The sequence below is a fragment of the Medicago sativa genome, chromosome 2, assembly GCF_051527215.1.
Source record: "Medicago sativa cultivar Bolivia chromosome 2, Bolivia_mono, whole genome shotgun sequence".
Classification (NCBI taxonomy): domain Eukaryota; kingdom Viridiplantae; phylum Streptophyta; class Magnoliopsida; order Fabales; family Fabaceae; genus Medicago; species Medicago sativa.
Genome location: NC_140750.1, coordinates 32537983 through 32555902, shown reverse-complemented (window position 1 = coordinate 32555902; position 17920 = coordinate 32537983). Strand labels below are relative to the sequence as shown.

At 36.4% G+C, this 17920-nt stretch overlaps 1 protein-coding gene across 1 annotated transcript; it reads right to left on the bottom strand.

Annotated features, from left to right (window-relative positions):
* Positions 1-14343: 14343 nt before the first annotated feature.
* LOC146946319 (uncharacterized) lies at positions 14344-15024 on the bottom strand. The gene has a single exon (XM_085748193.1). It carries the CDS (start codon positions 15022-15024, stop codon positions 14344-14346), a length of 681 nt encoding a protein of 226 aa, XP_085604319.1.
* Between the last annotated feature and the right edge of the window lie 2896 nt (positions 15025-17920).

Below are 17920 nucleotides of genomic sequence, written 5' to 3'. Positions count from 1 at the left end.
TGCAATTTTGTTTAAAAAAAATCCTTTTTTTATCGAAACGGTGAGAAGCCGTTGTGGTAGCTTACGAAAATAATTTTATAAGAACGGATTTCTATTCCTCCACGTACCAGAACCGTTGCAATTGCCGGTAAGAAAACGTTCTCAAATTTTTTATTTCACGACGGATTTTAAATGGCGACGAATAAAAAGCGTAGCCTTATAGAACTTTATAAACCGTTCTGCAAAGCTGAGATAAGACTGCGGTTATACATCAACCGTGGCCGTTTTTGGCGAAAACCGTAGCAAAAGGCAAGCACAACGCCTTGGTTTGCCACAGATGTTAAACCGTTCTGGTATCCAAACACAACGGTTTTTTTGCATTTTACTACAGTTTTTTGGCGTTCCCCGAAGGCCAAAATGTTGTTGTGATTTTTTGACCTAAGGTCCCACTGACACGCGTCACGTGACCCTGATCAGTCCCAGACATTTCGGTGAAAAATTCGACAGAGAGGTATTTTAAAATACCTCATAATTTGTTCCGAATCGGGCCCTCTTCGCTCATTATTTTTTATTTTCTAATTTCCATCTTTTATTTTAATTTTAAATCAATTAATTGTTATTAGTCTATTTTTATCTTAAATTAGTCATTCATTTTTATTTTTATTTGAATTAATTAATTACTTCTTTTTTAATATAAGTCAAAAATCCAAAAAACATGCATCTTTATCTTTTATCCTTTACGTTATTCATAAAATTGTTTAAAAAAGGTCCAAGTTCAAAAACACGTCAATCTCGCGTCTCTGTGTCATTCCAATCCAGTTCAGTTCATCCCAATCTACAACACAAATACAGGAACAGTTCATACGCGTATTCCCAATCCAATCCAGATTTGTTGCTTCTCCTTAACAAACCCTAAAGCCGGTCATGATACTATAAATACCTGCAAAATACATAGGAAAAGGGAGTCCAAAAAAAAAACACACAGAGAAAACCCCACAAAAACACAAATTCACGCATAACCAAACCTCAATCGCCATCGACCCAAAAACAACCTGCAATCATCACAAACCAGTAACCAATTTTTCTTTTAAATTCAAATCGTCACAAGCCTTTATTTAAACCCCAATCAAAATCGACACAACCTTTTTAAACCCTACATCAGAACATCAAAATGATTCTTTTCACAAACAATTCCTGGTAGCCGAACCTGCAACTGCTCACCTAACACAAACGCATTCAAACCAAATTCAAACCCTACGCATAACACATCGAAAGCCAATTCACCAACATAAAACTCGAATCCAATTCAAATGACAAGAAGAAGAAGAAGAAGAAGGAGGAGGAGGAGGAGGAGGAGGAGGAGGAGGAGGAGGAGGAGGAGGAGGAGGAGACGAGGAGGAGGAGGAGGAGGAGGAGGAGGAGGAAGAAGAAGAAGAAGAAGAAGAAGAAGAAGAAGAAGAAGAAGAAGAAGAAGAAGAAGAAGAAGAAGAAGAAGAAGAAGAAGAAGAAGAAGAAGAAGAAGAAGAAGGGATTTAGGAGAAGAAACGTGAAAAGAAAAATGAATTAGAGTGAAGGAAAGAACAGAGAGAGATGGGAGCGGAATTGAGAGAAAGAAAATAGGAGAGAGAAACGTAATGGGGAAAATGAAGAAAATGAGGGTGAAAAGCTATCTATATAGTCTGCCTAATCCCATGCGTGCAAACACATGCTGCTACCGTGCTCCCTCGCTGCATCATCCTTGTGATCTAAATCCTGTGGCAACTGGAGCCTCCCTCCTAATCAAATTCAGGCCGTCTGATCAATCAGACGGCCCAATCCAAGACTGTAACCCATGACCCGCTCCAATTACCCATGACCCATGTAAACCGACCCAGCATGCATCCTGAGGCCCATTTCACCTTATGCTTGCTTCTCTCACACACACACATACTGCCTGCACCCCACTTTGCATCACTTTTTATTTTGCTTCAGGCATTTCAAATTCTCTTGCATTTTTTTATCATTTCTTTAGCATGTTATTATTTCTATACTTATTAGATTAGGATGCATATTCATCATTCATTTGGTTCATCGCATATTTATTTTTTATGTCACTTACTTTTATTTTTCAATAATTAGAATGCGTATTAGGTTAATGTAAAAATCATTCATGCATCTTTAGCTTAGGTTTATTATCGTGCATACTTCATTTTTTATTTTATCATATGGACGTAGCTTGTATATTAGGCCTTGATGTAAATCGTTCATGCATTTTGGTTTAGTTTCATCGTTTTGCATATTAATTTATTTATTTTTTGTGAGACTTTAGAATGTAAATATAGGCTTAATGTAATTTATTTTATTTTCTTGCAGACCATAGAATGTATTAATAGGTTTTTTGTAATAGATTAGGAGCATGGGTGTGTGCGTGTGTGTATGCCTTTCTTTTTATGCTTCTAGAATAGGTTAAAGGGTTTCGTGGTGGTCCAACGCCACCATAAGGTCCCTACGCTTTTATTTCTTTATGCTCCGTTAGTTCAATTTCTTTCCAATTATTCAAAAACAACAAAAACATGCAAATAGTACAAAGATCACAAAAAATATTTTTTAAAATAAACCTTGATCCTAAATCAAGTGACGTCTTTTTTATTTTCTTTCCTTAATCAAACTTCAATCAATTTAATCATATTTCGAGTCATTTTTCTTTAACACAAAAAATACAAACAAATTCATTTTTTGCCATTTGGCCTCTTCATTTTTAAACCCTTTTTCAAACTAATAAAAAACACACAACCAATCAAACGTCAGTTTTTTAACCCAGAACTACGAGGTTTTGATCCCTCATGGGTATGTAGGCAGAGGACACTCGTCCTTCCAAATCAATAAAATGTAGATAATTAGGTCTCCTTTTTCTTTCATCATTTCAAACTCTATTTTCAAAAACAAGCAAGTTGTAGCACATTATTTAAATAAAAACCAAGAGGTTCCCGTAGAGTACTACGGACATAAAGGGTGCTAACACCTTCCCATTATGTAACTAACCCCCGAACCCCCCAATTTAAATAAATTTTTTTCAAAGTCGTGAAATAATCAAGTGAGTCAAAATCTAATCAAATAGCCTTGATCTCCGAAAAATGACGCGACAAGCGTCATCTACACAACATGATCTCTTTGATCCATTTTAAGGACCTTTTCTAACCGTCAAGCTAATGACATTAAAAGAGCGCTTCGTGGGAGGCAACCCACGCATTTAATTGATTTCGTTTTGTTTGTTTTTCTTTGTTCTAGGTTGTTTTGTAGGTAATTGTCCGAGTACGATTCAAGAAAATGAAAATTTTTGAAGCACCCTGGACCAGAGAGGTGGCACGGCCCGTGCTAAGGTTGACACGGCCGTGCCAGGTTTTTAAAGCAAAAATGGGCCATGAAGTCAGAATGTTGGCACGGCCCATGCCAAGGTTGGCACGGCCGTGCCCGATCTCTATAGTGCTATAAACCCAATTTTTCTCTTCTTCTTCATTCATTCTCCAACACAAACCTCTCTCTACCTTCAAACTTCTCTCTAAAACCTCCATAACCATCCATCTTCAAACCTTCACACCTCCATCAAAACTCCACCAAATCAATCCAATTCTTCCACAAATCAATCACAAATTTCATTCCAAACACAAACCACCAATCAAAAACAACTTTCATCCACCCAAACCCATAATTCACCAAAACCCTAATCATTCAAAACCTAACCCAAAAACCACAAATTCTCAACCAATCTCCATAACCAAACTCATAAACCTTACTAAAACATAAACCTCAACCCTAAACCAATCCTTTCCACCAAAAATCTTCCCAAACCCTAAAACTTCAAACCAATCCACACCCAAGATCAATGGCTTCAAGAAGAAGTGGTAAGGAACCAGCAAGCTCTTCCGGTCCTCCCTCAAAGAAGCAAGCACAAGTCAAGAATCATGGTATCAAGTTTAAGGACAACTCACAAAGGGACAGGTATAAAATTCTTATTTATAAACCCTTACATCCTTCTAGATATCCTGATTCTTATGATTTGCGTGTACTAGGGCTTAGAGATGATGTTTATAGGCTGATAGGAAGGCTAGGTTGGACTGATATGTTAGAACCTATGCAGGGTTATGAGAACTTCACTTATGAATTTTTGAGCTCAATTGTTTTTACCAAAGATAAGTTGAATTTTGAAAACCCTAACCATAGAATCACCTTCCGACTATTGAACATTGATTATAATATGTCTCTTCAGCACTTTTGCGATGCCTTAGGTTTTGCAAATGAGGGATATATCCATGATCATTGGGACCCTAGCCTAAAATCGGTTTCTTATGAACCAGCTGCCTTTTGGAAACGTATCACTGGCCTTGACGCATACGTCCCTAGGGCAAACAAAGCTAGCAACATTCACAACCCCGTACTTAGGTACCTTTAGAGGGTAATGGCTTGCACTATTTGGGGTAGAACCGAGCTAGGAAACACTAGAACCGATGAGTTGTTCATGTTATGGGCAACGCTCTACAACCACCCCGTCAACACTTGTTTCTACTTGATTGATTACCTAGACTTTGTAGGTACTAGACCGGCCGGTAAAGGAGACATAGTGGTGGGTGGCATCATTACATACATAGCTAGGTGTTTTGGTGTGAGAGAGGATGAAGGGATCAAACCAATTGAGGGAAATAATAAGCTTAACCAGGAAACCTTCATTGCTATGAATTTCATTAAACATCGTCCACCACTCCATTACCAACTTAAGTTAAATGTGCCAATAATGTTTTTACTTCCTAACCCATCTCGAACTACCACCGAGGTGGAAGAGAATTTGTTGTATGATGATGATGTGCAGGTTCTTGAAGAGCAAGAGGTTGATGAAGGAGAAGGTGCTTACATGCACCAAGATGAGGGAGAAGGTGCTAACTTGCACCAAGAGGAACACCATGGCCATGAAGTCGGTGAGCTTAATGAAGATCAAAGATGGGCATGGATTCATAATGAAGTTGAAAGAATGAGCACCGAGCAACAAAGTCAAGGTGTTGAAATCTCCGGACTAAGGAACGATGTTCAAAGGGGCAACCGCTTAACACAAGAAAACAATGAGATGCTCCGCCGGATGATGCAACACCTTCATCTCCAAGGTCCTCCTTATGGACCTCAATAAATTATGAGTTTTCCTTTTCCTCTCTTCCCTTATCTCTTCTTCTTCTTCTTCTTCTTCTTCTCCTTCTACTCTTTCTTCTTCTTCTTCTACTTCTTCTTCTCTTCTTTTAATTTGTTTTTCTTTGAATCATTGAGGACAATGCTTCCCCTAAGTGTTGGGGGGGGGGGGGGGGGGGGGCTAATAAAGTGTCTAGAGTCGTAGTGTTTCCAAACTCCCTTGAACTTTATTCTTTTGTTTTGTTTTTATAGCGAAAGGCATGATTAAGTAGCTTGTTTTTAATGTAAATCATGACATAAAATTTTTGTTGTCTTCTCTTTAAAAGGTTGTTTCTTGTACATGAAAGTAATTTCTTGTGTTTTTAGTGTTCTTGCTATACCCACATCTCGTTTTATTGTGAAAAATTCTCCAATGAGAAAAGCACCCGGTTGCAATCTTTGAGTAAATGTATGAGTAGTTATTTTAAGGAGCATGTTCTATCTTTAGTGTTAACTTAGACCCTTAAGCCCAAATTTGGTCCTAAAGTTTGTTTAAATGTTTCTAAACATGAAAAGACACCCAAATCCATATAAAACTTGAACTAAAACACCCTTTCAACAAAAATCACCATTTGACCCATTTTTCATGAAAACCTTCAAGAACAACAAAATTTCACTTCAAGTTCTATGATTATGTGTTATACCCTAATTTTGGACCTAAAAATACTTGCTCAGAATATTTTTCCATCTTTGATATATGTCTATTACTCTTGAAAGATTGCCAATTTGCTATTGTTTTACACTAATATTTTACTCTGCCTTATCTCCCAATTTAGCTTCAAAAATCTTTTCAAAACTGTGAATTTGTCTATGTCTTCTTACATTTGAAACCATCCAAATGTTTTTCTTGCATATCAAGTCATTTTGAAGTTGTCTCTGATCAATTGCATGTTTCTCTGCACTTCATTTCAATATTATTTGCAAAAATTCATAACAAAGGGGTATTTTAGTCATTTCATGTGTCCAACTTCATTTTATTCCCTGAAAATTGTCTTTGAGTCATTTCAATTGGTTTAATGAAGTTCTTGATTTAATTCATGTCAAAATCCCTTTTAAAAAAAATCACATTTGAGTCATTTTGAGTCAGTTTAGTCCTTAAGGGCATTTTAGTCATTTCCAGTGTTAAAACTCTGTTTAATCTCTAAATAAAATTGTCTCTGAGTCTTTTAATTTGCTTGTATAAACTCTTGCTTTAATTCCATGTTAAAAAACCATTTTAAAATTGCATCTGAGTCATTTTGAGTCAGTTTAGTCCCTAGGGGCATTTTGGTCATTTCACACAAAATTTTGACAGAGAGAGGTTACTTTGAAGTACCTCATTTGTGTAATTGGTTCGTTTTAGTCCTTTTTGTGTCTTTTATTGGTTTCACTTTACGTTTTTTCCAATTTACCAATTTTATTTCAATTTTATTATTAATTGCATTTCAGTCCTTCAAGTTTTAAAAATTGCACTTAGGTCCTTTTCTTCCATTTTATTTTTTTTCTTTCAAAGACTTTTTCAATTTTACATTTTAGTCCTTTAAGTCCAACTTTTGTTTTTAGTCTTTTTTTTATTTACAGTTTGGTCCTCAAGTTCTAGTCAATTGCAGAATAGTCCTTTTTTGCAAAATTGCAGATTAGTCCCAAAGTCTTCAAAATTGCAGGAAGGTCCTCAGGTCTATTTTAAGCCAAGGCCGAGCCAGTCTCAGTCCAAGTACAGGTGTCAGATTGCAATTGGTTTAGTGGTACACATGGCAGCCTATATAAGGCCACCTAATCATTGCAACAAAAAGAGGATCAATCACTTTCTGCCAACTCACACAAACACGTTTCACCCATTCCCTCTCCTCTAACAGAATCAAAACCCACTTTTTCATCAAGAACATGATGAAGCTCATGAAGAACTTCATCATCTAACAAACCCTAACCGTTTCCAGATTCACCAAAACCAACACAAATCAACAAATTCATCATCAAATACACAAAATCAATACAAATTTCCAAAGATCGAAGCCAAAACATTTTCAATTCAACAAATCTTTTTGAATTTAGCGAAAGTTCTCAGTGATTACATGCGTAATCATCATCATCGAACTTTCATCCTTGCAATTCAAGCATGAATTCGTCAACAATCATGACGAATTCAACACGATCACAAGGAAAGTGTTGAGGGAAAGAAGAAGAGAAGTTGAATTCGAAGTGAACCAGAGAAGAAGAAGAACAACAACGAAGCACTTACCAGAAGCTCAGAGAAGGTTCGCAAGGTTTTCTTCGTCTTCTCACTTGAATCTCCGTTCAAATTCAGGTAAACTCACGAATCCTTCTCGTTTTCATTTTAAATCATCATCGAAGGTTCGTAAACGTAAATAAATGGTGAAACGAAGTAGGTTAACAAATTCCAGAACTTGTTCTTTCGAAAAAGATTGAAAAAGAAAGAAACTGAAACATCAAATGTAGATCTACAGAGTTTCACCGTTTATTCCTCAAATCTAAGTTCATATTTGAAATCAGCATGAAAAATAGAGTAGTTTAGGGTTTAGATCCATGTAGATCGGAGAAGATTAGGGTTCCGTCACCGAAATCTTCACCGGCGGTGGTCAAGTCCGCCGGAGAAGACGACAGAGTTTTTAGAGAGAAGGGAGAGAAGATTGAGACGTAGAGAGAGAAAGGAAAGAGTGAAATGAAGTGAACCGGTCCACAAACCCTTATATAAGCAGCTGGACCGGTCTGGTTCAGCCTTGGTTCACTTGGCCTTGCATCCTGGCCTTTAGATCTAGGGTTTGATCCAATTGGATCAATCCAACGGCCTTTGTTGCTTCCCTGTAGATCCAGGATCCACTTCCCCTTGGGCCTGGGCTTTGGTTTGGATTTCTTGCGTTGTTCTTTGATTTTTTTTTTCTATTTTCATCACTGTTTCTTGCTGTTTGCACCCCTATATGTTCAAAAACTTTGATAAAAATTCCATAAAAATTTACACATGTTCTTGATGATTTTTGTGATGTTTTTGTGCTATTTGTTTACTGAAAAACTTGATAAAAAAATATTGACGTATTTTCTTGCTTATTTCTTGAGTCTTGTATTAAAAAACCTATGAAAAATTGCTTGATTTCCATTCTAATTCTTGAAAATATTTGTGATCCATGCTATGTGACTTTGTGAAGTTTTTTACCTATTGTTTTGAGTGTGTTTTGCTGCATGTGTGAATAATGATTAATTGCTTGCTTTGCAAGTTTTGTTAGTGGATAAATAATGTAAATATGTCTAAATTCACTTCAAAATGCAAAGCTTATCATGTTGCTTTGATTCTCATTCTACAACCTGAGTTTGTGCCTTTGAAAAATGTGTTGAATTATGAGAATTATAGGCCATGTGATTCTTGTATTTTTGAGGTTGAGTTTTAGCTATATTTTGCATTATCTTGTGTTAATTTCTATGCTCTTGTTATAGTGTTTCACTTGCTTTACCTTTACCATATTACACCTTATGCTACTAACAATTTCATTATGTTTCATTCATCCATAAGCATCTCATCCTCCATCTTATATTCTTAGTCTTTATTTTCTTACACTTTAAAATTCATGCAAAAGTTAGAATGTAAAGCCTAGGGATTTTGTAATTTTCTTTATGCTTTTAAATTCTTGCAAGACCATAGCATGTATTTAGGCCAATGATGTAAAGGACAATGGACTCTAATGATGTACACCGACACAAGCACCGACACATGCACACACATCACATGGATACTTTAGATGTATGTTTAGGGAATGTATGTTTAGATGTATGTTTAGGAGCCTTGAAACTTAGACAAAAATTCTCTTTTCAAAAAAATATGAACATCACTCAAATCATTTTCCAAATAAACCTTGGGATCAAAATCCCATTGTATTTTCCCTTTATTTTCTTAAACAAAAACTTTAATGAATTCTAATGATACTTAGACTTTCTTTTGCAAAATGACTAATTCAACCTCATATTTTCGCAATCTTATGCCCTTGAGGCCTCTCTCTCTCTCATTCTTCAAAATTCCATTTTCAAAATTAAAATCAACCAACAAAAACAAAAACATTTTTGTGGAAGAGAACTACATGGAGTTTGATCCCTTAAAAGGGTATGTAGGCAAGAAGTTAAAACTTCTCCAAGTCCAATAAAACAAAAATTCAAACATCTTCTTCTCCCCCAAATTCTTCACTTAGTAAACTCTTAGGTGTAAATATCATTTTTCAAATAGCATTTAAAAATAAAGCACGCGCGTAGAAAGTAAAGACGGTTCCTATAGGATACTATAGTCGTTATGGGTGCCTAACACCTTTCCGTAGCGAAAATAACTCCCGGACCTCGATTCTCAAGGGTTTTGCTTATTTTTTCCCTTCCCAAGAAAAAATGAGATATCAAAGGTTAAAAAGGTTCAAACTTAATCAATGTTTGACACCCGAAAAACCAAGATAAAACATTATGATTACCCATTGCATCAATCATTAACAAAAACATATCATAACAATAACAGCAACAAGCAGCCATGAATTCATCAACAACAACATTATATTTCATCAATTTTGAGTGAAACCTAATTTCTCTAATCATCAAAATCAAACAACAACAACCATTAATTCTCAATTCTTCACTTAAACCTTAATTCTCGATCTCTCAAAATCTCTTCCAACAACTCGTTAAATCTAATCGTTAGAATCATACACATAATAAGATTGAATGCTAGTCTCACCCTTATCTTAGAATTATCGATGCAGCCTCTTCTCTCTTCTCGTTGTCTTCTCTTCTATTCTATTCTCTTCTCTTCTCTTCTTATCTCTTCTCTTCTCTCTAAACCTTGTTTTCTCCAAAAACTGATCGTACGTTCTATGTCTTTCTAAACCTAACTTCTCTTATTTATAGCCCCTCATCTAATTTCTCTTACACCTCAAAATTACTTTTTTCCTCATGATCTTATTTATTTCTAAATTAAATATATATCTCTCCCACTTAATAATATTAATACACCAAATAACACATAATAGCATATTTCATCAAAATATATATGTATATAATATTTTAACATCAAATAACAAATATACCTCTTCACTGAATAACAAATATATTTCTACACCAGATAACATATATATTTCCACACAAAATAACTGAAGGTGAGAAAAACACAAGAAGGGGGGTTGAATTGTGTTTTGAAAAATTCTTCGTTTCTCCTAAAACTGAACACACTGATCAGAAGCTAAGTGAAACAACTTCTGAAGTGATAATCAGAATCTGAACGCAGCAGAATAAAACAGAGAGAGAAGAAGAACGACACAAAGCATTTATACTGGTTCCTTCCACAATCCTGAAGTAGTCCAGTCCCCCTTGCACTTCCAAGGAGATTTCACTAAGAGTAATATCTGATTGCAATTGCTCAAGCACATCTGCAAGAGACTTCCTTTGCTCAAGCACACTTTGCAAGAGTCTTCCTATGCTCAAGAACACAATCAAGAGACTTCCCTACTCAAGCACAACTGCAAGAGACTTCTAACCAAACAAAATTACACAGAAAATTGTTTAAGGTTGAACACTTGATATACAATCAGAGGTGCTCACAATACAAATCAGATACAGACTCAATAACTTAAGAATTTCTAAGATGAAACTTTGAGACACAGAAATTCTAAGTGAATGCAAAACAATTTCAGCAGAGGTTTGGCACTTGTAAAAATGTTGTGAGCCTTTCGTTCAGCGTTCTTGCATTACCAAAACTCTAAGTCTTCACTCCTTTATATAGAGGTGTGAAAGAGACGTTGTGAAATTGCCAGCACATCAAAGAGTCGTTGATGAACCTTGATCTTTCACCAATGATCTTTTGCATGATTTGGTTGATGTCCTATGAAAAACCAATTTGAAAACATTCCTTATCCAAAGGAACATCTATGCAGGCGAAGCCGTATTCTGGAGCTGTTTTCTTGTCTTGTAGCATGGACACAAAACAGAGTAGTGGAGAAGGTGGTTGTACAGTTCGTACAAAGTACAATGTCAACGCTTTCGTCCAAAATTGCAAGCACATGTCTTCAAACACCTTTGAAATGACCGTTGCAAAATTCCACTGATCTTTTGTTGTCCTTTGATGAGTTTTGATCCATGACACAGCTCTTGAATCCTTGAATTTCTCAAATTCAGTTGATCTTCAGCTTCTGGTGATAATCAGCTTCTGATGAGCTTCAACTTCTGATCAAGTTGCTTCTGAACTATCTGCTTCTGATGACTATCCGATTCTGAAGGCTATCTGCTTATGTTGACTTTCAACTTCTGATGACCTTTATCTTCTGCTGACGTCATCATTCTTCAGGAGCACTTATAACTTCAGATGCACTTCATTTCAGATGCTTTCAAGCTTCCTTTTCTTTAGTCCATAGTTCTCTTTTTGTTCTTCAGAACCTTTATATGATGTACATTTTTAACTATGGTCCTGTACACTTGAACAAATATTAGCTAGTCCAATTTACAATTTTTTAATACCTTGTTATCATCAAAACTCTTTAAGGTTCATTGTTAAACACATTTTGTTCCAACAATCTCCCCCTTTTTGATGATGACAAACAATAGTATTTAAAATTGATCAATTGATGTTAATCTAATTAACAAGTTGACTTTGGGGTTCTGAGGTTTGTAAGCTCAGAATCTGAGGTTTGTAAGCTCAAACTCCCCCTGAGTCTGATAGTCTTTAAGGTGAGGTTTGTAAGCTCCCCTTAAGTTCTATCCAGGTTAATTAAATTCATTTAGCGTGCAATAAAAATATCAGAGCTTTTAAAAAATTGAAAGAATTAACTTATAGATAAGAAGAATGGTTCAATTAATTTTATTTGAAATTTGATACTCCTTCTTTCGTTCATAGTTTATACCTTTAAGGTAAAAATGATAGAAGTTTTTCAAAATAATCTTCAAATATCATTAATAGGGCTCAGAGTCTTTAAATACTATCACATATACTCCCCCTTTTGTCATTAGCAAAAAAAAATAAACATAAAGGACAAAAAGATTTGAGAAAAACTCAAACAAGAAGAGAGTATAACTATGATCAGAACCTATAGTCTTATCAATAATATAATCAAGCAAAAAAAAATAAATCATTAAATCAGAGCAATGAAAGTAAACAAAAATAACCAGGCATTGTCAATCAGAACCATTAAGCATTCAGAAGCAGTAAGAAACGTAAAGACAAGAGGTATTCAGAAGCAGGCACTGAAAGAATTAAAACAAACAACAAACAAAAATAAACACTAAGGTGTGCAACTAAGGTTTGGTTTGCTGTTGTTTCATCATCTTCTCCATTTCTTCTGCTTGCTTCTTCAACAGTTCTTCAAGAACCTGTTGCCTCTGGAGAAGAGACAATTCCCTTGCTTTAGCTTCTTGCTGTTGCAGTGCCATCTGCTGCCTTAGAAGCTTGAACATTCTAGCTTCTCTTGTCATGTAGTCAGCTTCTGAGTAGAATGGCTTGTTTGACAGAAGCAGCCTTGAACTTCTCTTGGCTAACTCCATATCTTTCAAAAACTTCCTTACAGTAGCAGCTTTGATTCTGATACATTTCCTACGAACAGATGCTATCAGATCAATGGCTTTCTTCTGCAAGGATGCCCATTGTTCCTCATAAGCTGATGATAAATCAATTGCCCATCTTTGCTGAACAAGATCTTGCATTTCTGAGAGGATCTTGAGTAACTCAACGTCAATGTATTTAGATTCCAGTATGTTGAAGGGTGGTTGTTCAAGAATTTCTAGGTCTGAGGATTGGTCAGAAGCACTAGGGGAAAGGTCTTGAACAGGAATGGATTCTGGAATGATGAGTTGTTCAGATGGAGTTGAGGATGATGGTCGGTCAGAAGCAATGTGTGATGTTGAGGTTGAGATTTGGAGATTGACTTGATGATTTTCAATATCCATGGGAGTGGGTTTGGGTAAAGTTTGTTCTTCTTGTAGTTCAGTATGCTCTGGTTGTGGGTTAGATTGAGGTGGTTGTTGTGGTGAAGTATGTTGAGTTTGAATGTTGGGTTGGGGCTCAATGTCAGCTAATGGTGATTGTTGTTGTGGGGGTGATGTGGGTTTGTGTGGTTCAGGTGTTTGTTGATGGGGGCTTTCTGAAACAACTTTTTCAGAAGCAGCTGCTTCTGGAGTTGTTTCAGAGGCTTTCTCTGAGTTTGTCTTGTCTTTGGGTAACTCACCTGAGTAGTGGAGAGCAAGATTTTCTAAGACAGAAGTGTCTTCTTCTTGCTCAGGTGCTGGTGGTGAAGAAGGTGAGATGGGGGTAGAGGTGACTGGAATCTGACATACTTTGATTGAAGTGCCAGCTTCTTAAGTAGTAGCATCTGGTGCTTGTATAACAGCTTCTGAAATTCCAATATCTTCCACAATGATCATCATTTCTTCTTCTTTGTCATCTTCAGCAGCCTTACCAGCAATTTCCCTGACTTCAGCCAATTTTTCTTGGTAGAACTTATCACAGTTTTCCATACCCAAAGCTTTGAGCTTCTCATCTCTTTGTTGAATGTATTGTAATTTGAACTCCTTTCTATCTGCTATAAAGTCAGAAGCACGTTCATTAGCCATTCTTTCCAATTTTGGAGTCATCTCAATCATAGGACACACAATTTGAAGGGGAGCCTTCTTCTTCTTGGGCTCATGCTCTTCCTTCTCTATTGCTTCAAAAGCCTCATCCAACTACTCTTTGGTCATAATCAGGTCTGCCTTACCTTTTCTTCTTTTCTGTGGAATAGAAGCAGCACCAACTTTCTGCCTCTTTCCTTTATCCTTGGCAGTATTAGATTCATAACTGGTTCTGGCCCTCTTTCCTTTAGCTACATCAGGAGCAGCAGCAACAGCTACAGTGTTGACTCCTGATTCTCTGGCATGAGCAGCTACCAGACTGGCCAGGACTTCAGCGTTGTTTTCTTGAATAATGGAGGGAAAATTCCTCAAAGGTTCTGGCTCAGCTGAGGTCAGTTCAATCCATTTTTCATCAATAGGAATTTCACTGATGACCTTCATAGCATACAAGGATTTGCTGTTCCAGATGCGGTCTGAGGTGCTGACTGTAAAACAGCTATCAGAAGCTTGTTTGAAATTCCTCAGAGTCTCCAGCACCTTGCCTTGATAAAAGATTTCTGACAGAAGCCTTCCACAAGGTATTTGTTTCCTTTCCCTGCTAGTAGCTTCTTTGATGGCCCATCACATATGATGCAAGAGGTAATTTGGAACATCAATCCTTTGAAAAGTAGCCAAAGAGTACAAGGCTAGTTGATGATCTTTGTTTGGTTGATCAGTTCCTCCTCCTCTTTGAAAGAAGCAGTGTGCACTAATCTTCAGCAACAATCTGTGACACACTTCCATTTCTGCAGTTTTCAACTTAGAATTTCCTTTGCAGAACAGCTTTACGTAGCTCTGTAATAGAATGTCATCCTTAACATCCCATTTAAAAAATCCTTTTGAAGATACCCTGCATGCTTTTGAAATAGCTCTTTTGGTGAGGGTTACTGGGATACCCATCACTGCATATCTAATTTCCAATCCTTCAAAAGGTTTCAGACCCATATCTTCTCTGGTCTTTCCTTTTAAACTCGAATCTTTCTCTACAGCCCTTTTCTCTTCAAGTTTTGCGGCTTCCTTGTCGTAGACCTCTGCCCTTAACCAAAAGTCCTTTATCAGATTCTCATATGTTGGTCCATTCAACATACGAAAATAACCATGTAGCTTTTGTTTCTCGATGTAAGCTTCCAAGTTCACATCGTATTTCTTCAGAGAGGTGAAGTCAAAAGGTGTCTCCTTTTGAACAATTAGTTTATCTTCAGGAATAGACATGGTCTTAGGTTTAATGACCAGCCCAGATTCTGGAACACCTTGAGGATGCATGCTTGAAGTAGATTCTGAAACTTTTGAGCTTGATGATGCCATTGATGATTGAAGAAGATTTGAAGAAGATGATGATTTTAGGATTCTAGGGATGAGAGAATGCGCTTACTTCGCAAGAGGTTTGAAAGCAAATGTGTTTGTTGTGAGTGAGTGGTGTGTGAATTGACAATGTTTTAAAAGTAAAAACGATTGCAATTCAAAAGAGACATACAAACATAACATTAATGACAAATTGGGGGCGCGTGAAAGTACTTTTCAAAGCTATTAAATCATCATTGCCCTTTTTAGTTATACACCAATACATACAGGCCACGTCAGAAACTTTAAGAGTAACTACCAAGTTGGTGGGCCAGAAGTTACCAAAAAAAGTAACTCCCAAACGTTTCCACTAACTCTACTATTCAGAAGCATAAAATCCAGCTTCTGGACTTCAGATGCTGACGTCATCATCAGAAGCGAGTTTTCCTCAGAACCTCAATAAAGAGCTTCTGATGGATTGCTGCTTCTGAACTAACTTCAGAACCTAAAATCCTATTCAGGAACAAGCAAACATTTAATCAGACACAAAGTGCATGTTCAAATTTTTCTTTATAAAATCAAACCTTTCAACAGTTAAAGGCTTAGTAAATATATCAGCCCATTGATTTTCAGTATCAATGAATTGTATATCTAAAATTCTTTTTTGAACATAATCTCTGATAAAATGGTGCTTGATTTCAATGTGCTTAGCTCTTGAATGCAAAATTGGATTTTTAGACAAACAAATAGCAGCAGTATTATCACAATAAATGGGAATACTGTTAGCAGTTATCTGATAGTCTTCCGACTGATGTTTCATCCAAAGTAGTTGTGTACAACAACTTGCAGTTGAAATGTATTCTGCTTCTGCTGTAGACATAGCAATAGTTGTTTGTCTTTTGCTAGCCCAGGATATAAGATTATCACCCAGAAATTGACAATTGCCACTGGTTGACTTTCTTTCAATCCTATCACTAGCATAATCAGCATCACAGAATCCAATTAGCTTATAATATAAGGATTTCCTATAAAGGAGTCCAAGATTAGTTGTTCCTTTCAAATACCTGAAGATTCTCTTGACTGCAGTCATATGAGATTCTCTAGGATCTGATTGGAATCTTGCACACAAGCATACACTGAATAAAATATCTGGCCTAGATGCAGTGAGGTATAACAAAGAACCAATCATACCTCTGTGCAACTTCTGATCTACTTTAGCTCCTTCATCTTCTTTGCTTAACGTGCACGTAGGGTGCATTGGAGTGTTCATCACTTTACAATCTTCAAGTTTGAACTTCTTCAGAAGCTCCTTTGTATACTTTGATTGATGAACATAGACTCCATCTTTGCATTGATTAATTTGAATGCCCAGGAAGAACTCCAGCTCTCCCATCATGCTCATTTCAAATTCATCCTGCATTAACTTAGAAAATTCCTTGCAAAGAGATGCATTAGTAGAACCAAATATTATATCATCAACATATATTTGCACAACAAGAATATCTTTCCCAAGGGTCCTTCTGAAGAGTGTTGTATCAACCTGTCCTCTTTTAAAATCATTTTTGATTAAGAAATTACTCAGTCTATCATACCAAGCTCTGGGATCTTGTTTCAAGCCATATAGTGATTTCTTCAGTTTAAAAACATAGTCAGGATATTTAATATCCTCAAATCCAGGAGGTTGCTTGACATACACTTCTTCTTCAATGACACCATTAAGAAATGCACTCTTGACATCCATCTGATATAATATTATGCCATGATTAACTGCATAGGACAGAAGTAACCTGATTGCTTCCAATCTTGCAACTGGAGCAAATGTTTCATTGTAATCAATGCCTTCTTGTTGACTATACCCTTGTGCAACAAGTCTGGATTTGTTTCTTGTTACTTCTCCTTGCTCATTCAACTTGTTTCTGAATACCCATTTTGTTCCAATAATGTTCTTGTGCTGAGGTTTGGGTACCAGATCCCACACATCATTTCTTTGAAATTGATTCAACTCTTCTTGCATAGTGCTTCTTCAACTGTTGTAGGTTCAATCATTGAGATCAGTCCAATCATTGATTCTTCTTGTCTGAAGTATAATCTTGTTCTTCATGGACTATCTTTGTTTCCAATGATTAATTCCTCAGGATGTGAAGACTTGTGCTTGAATGTGTTTCTGGGAGGATCTGCTTGATGTGAGCCATCTTGTGCTTCATCAGAAGCAGCTTCATCTAGAGCTTCTCATGTGGGTTCAGCTTCTGGACTTTCTTCAGATTCAGCTATCTGATCAGGTTCTGGAGTAGCTTCAGGAACCTGTATCTCTGCAAAACTTTCACCTTGCTTTGAAGTTTTATCTTCAAGCTCTCTGTCATCAAATTTAACGTGCATAGATTCTTCAACACAGAGTGTCTCTGAATTATACACTCTGTATGCCTTTGACCTTTCAGAGTAACCTAAGAAGATTCCTCTTTGGGCCTTGGCATCAAATTTCTTTAGGTAGAGCTTGTTATTCAGAATGTAACATGTACATCCAAATTGATAAAAGTAAGAGATATTGGGTTTTCTTCCTTTAAAAAGTTCATATGTTGTTTTCTCCAAAATAGGTCTGATATAGATCCTGTTCTGAACATAACATGATGTATTCACTGCTTCTGCCCAAAAATGTTTTGGTAAATTGTTTTCATGGATCATGGTTCTGGCCATTTCTTGTAAAGTTCTATTCTTTCTCTCTACAACCCCATTTTGTTGTGGAGTTCTAGGAGAAGAGAATTCATGGACAATTCCATGTTTTTCACAAAAAGCTTCAAATGGCTCATTTTCAAACTCTCCACCATGATCACTTCTGACTTTCAAAATTTTTGATTCATTTTCAGATTGAATTTAAGTGCAG